The sequence below is a fragment of the Amia ocellicauda genome, chromosome 9 (genome assembly GCF_036373705.1).
Source record: "Amia ocellicauda isolate fAmiCal2 chromosome 9, fAmiCal2.hap1, whole genome shotgun sequence".
NCBI classification, from domain to species: Eukaryota; Metazoa; Chordata; class Actinopteri; order Amiiformes; family Amiidae; genus Amia; species Amia ocellicauda.
Window position 1 is genome coordinate 30,110,906 of NC_089858.1, and position 6,765 is coordinate 30,117,670.

At 41.2% G+C, this 6,765-nt stretch overlaps 1 protein-coding gene across 1 annotated transcript; it reads right to left on the reverse strand.

Moving 5' to 3' along the window:
- Positions 1–575: 575 nt before the first annotated feature.
- Positions 576–6,340, reverse strand: nudt19 (nudix (nucleoside diphosphate linked moiety X)-type motif 19). Its single transcript, XM_066714048.1, has 3 exons — positions 5,300–6,340; positions 4,518–4,725; positions 576–3,808 (listed from the first exon to the last, which is right to left on the reverse strand). The coding sequence occupies exons 1-3, from the start codon at positions 6,068–6,070 to the stop codon at positions 3,576–3,578; spliced, it is 1,212 nt and encodes a 403-aa protein (XP_066570145.1). The 5' UTR covers positions 6,071–6,340; the 3' UTR covers positions 576–3,575.
- Between the last annotated feature and the right edge of the window lie 425 nt (positions 6,341–6,765).

The following is a 6,765-nucleotide window of genomic DNA, read 5'->3' on the forward strand; positions in this document are numbered from 1 at the left end:
AATGTTCATGTTGACCAATAATACACCTACAATGAACGCGACTGTTTGTTTTTTAACCAATCAGAAGGAGACATACATTTGACCAATGAGAATGATCTCAGAACTTGACCAATCAGGACGGAGGAATTCGTGTCACCGATCTTTAATCAGATGTGACATTGTAGTTTGTAAATCATATTTATACAATAATACTAAATTATATTATGGTATAATGATATCACTCTTTCCCAATACACACGCCACACACACATTAGCCTGTAATACGGTTATTTTGGTAGTGGTGGGAGGATTATGGGTAGCTTAAATTGTTTCGTATTAATATTTAGATGATCTTATTTTAGTAAGCTTTGTCTCATCTGTATAAAGTCGCTGTCCTGTTTCCGATGGTGTTTACAGTTTGTTCTTTGACAACCCAAAGTCAGTGTACAGTTACCCCCACAAAGCAACAGAGGGCGGTGTGCAACTGTAAGTAAAAATATTCAGATCATTTTAAAGAATTAAGACAATATAGAAAAACAAATCCAACAGTGCAAACCAAAATATCACACATACAAACACAACTACAACAACACACATTGAGTGCCACTTTTGTAATTTATTTTGAGTCACAAATCGCAATTATGACCTGTTTTTCATTAGGTAATCTCACCAATTATATTTTCAGTTGAACAGTCCTTGCACAGGCCTCAGTTTGACAGTGTATACGCTGTGGCAGGAGCCAGCCTGTTCTGAGGCACAGTTTGGTACAAGGCAGACAGTATACCAGCCAGCCCTGTGATACTGATTGGAACAAGGACAACAAAGGAACACATCTAAGATTTTAATCTACAACATCTTTGCTGTACATTTTAAAACTTACATGCCTGGAAGGAAGACAAAAAAAAAACCTGGCTTTTACCACATGATTAATTGGACCCTGACAGCAAGAACACTGTGTCTAAATTTTAGAACAAAATTATTCTTTGTCGTGATCTGAAGTTTACAGTGAACAATTTTATATAAAGAAACTGTCATCAATTTAGTGTTGTGTTCAGAATAAAAAAAACTAGAGGTAAGCAAATATACTTCATAGATTGAAACAAACCATGACATTAGTTTAATATTTTTAAATGTTAATATTTTAAGTTTAATTCATAAGAATATAATCACAGATGCACATTATAGCATTTAATAAATGAATGCAATTCATTTTCTTTGCTGTAAATGTAGGTGAAATACAAAATAAAGTTTCTTCAGTCTTTGGACATACAGAAATAATATTCTCCTACTGAATGATTAATTTTGTGCATTCACAATCCATTCTTTGTTTATCTATTTACCTGCAAATATGAATGCAAAATATTATTCAGAAAACTTGCTCTTTGAAGTGCTACCAACACACTAGACACTCTTACTGAAACAAATGCTTACGTCAAGTTCTATCTGAGCCTGTCGAACATCTGTGAATTGAACATGTGGAAGCATACCCAAGTTGAAATTCTTTCATAACAGTACAGTTGACTCCGGATAATTGTATAAGCTTGGGACTATTGAATGCAAGTTATTACTGAAGCAAGTTATTAAAATCGAATACAAAGACAATATATTGTATTTGCACAGGTACCTATGTATATGACTCATGTAAATCAGACTCATCACCAGCACAGTGCACAGTGTATCACAGTGTAGTTATTACAGTGCATCCGGAAAGTATTCACATTTTGTTATGTTATAGCCTTATTCCAAAATGGATTAAATTCATTATTTTCCTCAAAATTCTACAAATACCACATAATGATGTGAAAGAAGTTTGCTTGAAATCTTTGCAAATTTATTAAAAATAAAAAACAAAAAAAGCACATGTACATATGTATTCACAGCCTTTGCCATGACACTCAAAATTGAGCTCAGGTGCATCCTGTTTCCACTGATCATCCTTGAAATGTTTCTACAACTTGATTGGAGTCCACCTGTGGTAAATTCAGTTGATTGGACATGATTTGGAAAGGCACACACCTGTCTATATAAGGTCCCACAGTTTACAGTGCATATCAGAGCACAAACCAAGACATGAAGTCCAAGGAATTGTCTGTAGACCTCTGAGACAGGATTGTATGGAGGCACAGATCTGGGGAAGGGTACAGAAAAAATTCTGCAGCATTGAAGGTCCCAATGAGCACAGTGGCCTCCATCATCTGTAAATGGGAGAAGTTTGGAACCACCAGGACTCTTCCTAGAGCTGGCCGCCCGGCCAAACGGAGCGATCGGGGGAGAAGGGCCTTAGTCAGGGAGGTGACCAAGAACCCGATGGTCACTCTGACAGAGCTCCAGCGTGTCTCTGTGGAGAGAAGAGAACCTTCCAGAAGAACAACCATCTCTGCAGCACTGCACCAATCAGGCCTATATGGTAGAGTGGCCAGACGGAAGCCACTCCTCTGTAAAAGGCACATGACAGCCCACCTGGAGTTTGCCAAAAGGCACCTGAAGGACTCTCAGACCATGAGAAACAAAATTCTCTGGTCTGATGAAACAAAGATTGAACTCTTTGGCCTGAATGGCAAGCGTCAATGTCTGGAGGAAACCAGGCACCGCTCATCACCTGGCCAATACCATCCCTACAGTGAAGCATGGTGGTGGCAGCATCATGCTGTGGGTATATTTTTCAGTGGCAGGAACTGGGAGACTAGTCAGGATCGAGGGAAAGATGAATGCAGCAATGTACAGAGACATCCTTGATGAAAACCTGCTCCAGAGGGCTCTAGACCTCAGACTGGGGCAAAGGTTCATCATCCAACAGGACAACGACCCTAAGCACACAGCCAACTCTGTGAATGTCCTTGAGTGGCCCAGCCAGAGCCCAGACTTGAACCCGATTGAACATCTCTGGAGAGATCTGAAAATGGCTGTGCACCGACACTCCCCATTCAACCTGATGGAGCTTGAGAGGTCCTGCAAAGAAGATTGGGAGAAACTGCCCAAAAATAGGTGTGTGAAGCTTGTAGCATAAAACTCAAAAAGACTTGAGACTGTAATTGGTGCCAAACGTGCTTCAACAAAGTATTGAGCAAAGGCTGTGAATACTTATGTACATGTGCTTTTTTGTTTTTTATTTTTAATATATTTGCAAAGATTTCAAACAAACTTCTTTCACGTTGTCATTATGGGGTATTGTTTGTAGAATTTTGGATTAAATTAATTATTTTCCTCCTTTTGGAATAAGGCTGTAACATAACAAAATGTGGAAAAGGTGAAGCGCTGTGAATACTTTCCGGATGCACGATAGTTGCAGCAAAAGCCTAAAATATAAATAAGTAACTGTAGGCCCCTTAGCTTATGGTACCAGAAGCACAAAAATAGGTTAAAGTGCAGGTTAAAGCAAGCAATAACTCAATAAATCAACTTGGGATATAGTACAGAATAATGTACAGTTTCAAAGTAAACCCCATTTCCCTTTAACACAAAATAGCATTCTACCAAAAATAGCTTAGACTTCACAAAACTTTTTTTTTAGTTTTAAGGTCTCATTTTGTTTTGCTCACGAGGAAATCTCCTAAAATTTAAAATAGTCCAGTGGGCTAAGAGGTTGTATGATCAAGTTAGAGGTGGCTCTTGTGATCGGCCTGTGATCCCCATGAAGAGTTTGCAAAGGGCAGGAGGTGTTTGTACTTGGGCATAATATTGACATGGATTGTGGCTTCATGCAGGCTTTGGAAAACTATGCGGTGAAACACAGAGCTCTCCTGCTGCAGCTCCTCCAGAGTCTTCTCTGTGACCATGTTCATATCGTTCAGTCCCAGACAATCGGGATTGTCAGGGTACTTGTCGTCACCTAATGAAATCAGAATAACAGAAATTAAGATACATTCAAATACAAGGAACTCAGCAGTTGCACAGCTAGTTAACTGTGCAGTTTCTGGTGAATTGAAAAGTAGCAGACAATAGTTTTGTATAGGTTAAAAGTACACCCCACTGTACCTGACATTACTGAATCAAACTTTGGGAGTCAGTAAATCCATATTGGTTGCTATTCAAGAGGCCTATGGCACAAAAAAGGAAAGACAATGGATCTATTTTAAATCAGTGGTTGCCAACCCTGATTCTGGAGGACAGCTGCTGGTTTTCACTCCAGCCCTATTGTCACCTATTTCCATGAATGATCTATACCTGTTCAAGAGGTTGAAATAAGGATGCCATCAGTTCAATTGGAATACAAACCAGCAGACGAAGCGGCCCCCCGATAGGCAGGGTGGGGAACTATTGCTTCAGTGAAAGCTTGACTGAATTTAATCTGGATGACATGAGTCAGACACAAGGTGTAGGATGGTCCCTGCTATTGCACCAATCTGTTTATAAAGAACCACAGCAGAGGTCTTTAACCCAAATATAACTGCCCATAAAGCAAGACAGTTTTCAATTGTTTCATGAGTATGAAGTAAGCATGTGTCGATGCTCCTTTTCTGCATTTACACCTACTATTCACTGAACACAAGCAAGCCATTAACACAGACTTATACTAAGAGACACCACTTATAAGTTACCTGGTAAGAGGCTTATATAACAATCACTGCTAACAAGACGGACCGGCAGCCACTGCTCGCAGCCTTCCAGAGCGCGGCTCCTGGAAAAGCTATGCAGGTCCCGGAGCTGGGGGAGGTGACACATCCGGCCCAGGTCGTAGAACTGTGGTGGGGCTATCCAGATCTCCCGGGCCTGGTAGCTGTGGAGAATCTCGGAGGGTGTGGACCACTGTAGAGGACAGAGCACAGTCAGAACAGCAGGCGGGGGAAGTGGCCATGTTCAACCAAGTAACTTTCTGGTTATTTACATGTTAAAGACAAGGAGTCCCAATCAGCAGTGAACTGACTACCACCCCTTTCACAATAGCACCCCAACCCAGGATATCAGCCACTCTTCAGCAACACAGGTTATAATTTTCTGGTGGACTGGTTGTGACCTGAGTAGAGGATACTAGTGTGAAATGGGCTTAAGCTAGGACTCCCATGACCCCTCCCCCAGTCTGTCCTGGTTGTTGGAGAGATACTAATATATAGTGAACTGTTTGGGTAAAATCATTACTACTGTAAGCAGGGTTGTTTTTTGGTTGTTTTTTTACAGTCGTTTAATTAAGGTTTACTAGCAGTAATACTATTTCATATAAATAAAATACTTGTGTGTGGTGGGGTACAATTAAATACACTATACATATACCTATTAAGTACTCATAGTTTAGTAACGTAACCATATATAATTTACTAATCTGTAAATTAATTACTTATCATAAGCGTGTGATTTTCCACTGATTCACCAGTAAGCTCATCACCTTATAATGCTCAATTTCCTTTTCGTCTTGCATGGTATGAGGGACATCTTGCAAGCAGCAAATGAAAAAGGCAGTGTCGTACCTCCTTTCCTTGCCATAGATGCCAGTGGGGGTCAGCCAGTTCCCCCACTCGTGCATCGCCCAGATGTTGGGCACGCAGTCCAGTTCTTTACACATCTGGATGAAATTGAAGGGATTTTCATTCACCAACAACCTCCATTTAGCGAGCTCGCCTGCATCGCAGAGCCGGGCTATCCGAGTCAGCGGAGGAGCATCACTGCTGCGGAGACTGTGAGCTGAAGCGCTGGCTTCCCTGGTAGGGAGAACCAGCAGGATGCCGGACTCCTCGAAAGTTTCCCTCACCGCGCAGATCCTGAACGCAACGTCTCCGGGGATGGGAGAGCCCAGGCTGGCTCTGTCCGTCGCAAACAGGGCCGGTCTCGTATGCGGTGGCTGCTTGACGACTCCCAAACCGAAATTTGGAGAGTGGCGAAAACACTTAAAAATATCCAACCAGTCACTGGAAAAGTCCGAGGAGTCCACCAGGCCTCCGGGGAAAACGTAGGCGTTGGGCATGAAGCCGCTTTTGCCGCTTCGCTTCAGCAACAGCACCTCGTAGTCAAAAGCAGACTTGTGGGGCCACCCAGACTTGCCATAGCTGGGAGAGGTGACTGGGCTCCTCTTTGTAATGTCCACAGCGGCTCGGTGTCTCGTTCCTGCCACAAAAATGACAGTGGCCGCCTCTTTCCAGTGCTTCAGAGCCGTGTTCATGGTGGGCCGAGTTCACCGGCAGATACCGCCGCGCTGTGACCCCGAGCGACAACCTTAGTTGTTTTGGGAACTAAGAGTCTAACGGAAAAGGAAAGCGAAGAAGAGTAAACAGCACTGCGGACTAAGTGTGGTATCAGTGTAATAGCGCCCTCTATCAACTTGGCTGTATAAAATCCAATGCAATCATTTGGTCCTGAATGCATTTGTTGTGATCTGTTAATGCTATCCTATGTACCTATTAGCCGTGTATGATTAAAAACAAAAACAGGTGAACACAATAGGAATGGTGATACACTCTATTACATATTACAAAATACGTTTATTTTTTTCATTCTTAAATGACGGGCCCACCGGCACCCTGTGCTGGATGAAGGGGTCATTGGAAATGCATGGACGGATGACTATAGCCGTAACGTTTTTATAGCTCATACTGGAGCATTTGAAATTATTTATTGTCAATACTGTAACATAAATAAATAAATACTTAGCTCTGAATTTGAATTAAACTATTCATTTTTTAATGTATACAGCATTTATACAGCAAGCCACTTGAGTTTAAAAAGTACAAGACAGACCTATCACTAACAGGTAGCAGGACAAAATACACATATGGATGAAAATAGTGTAAAATAATATATACATATACATAGTTTAAGACATGATTTAAAGCATTAATAATTATCATAAATTAAATA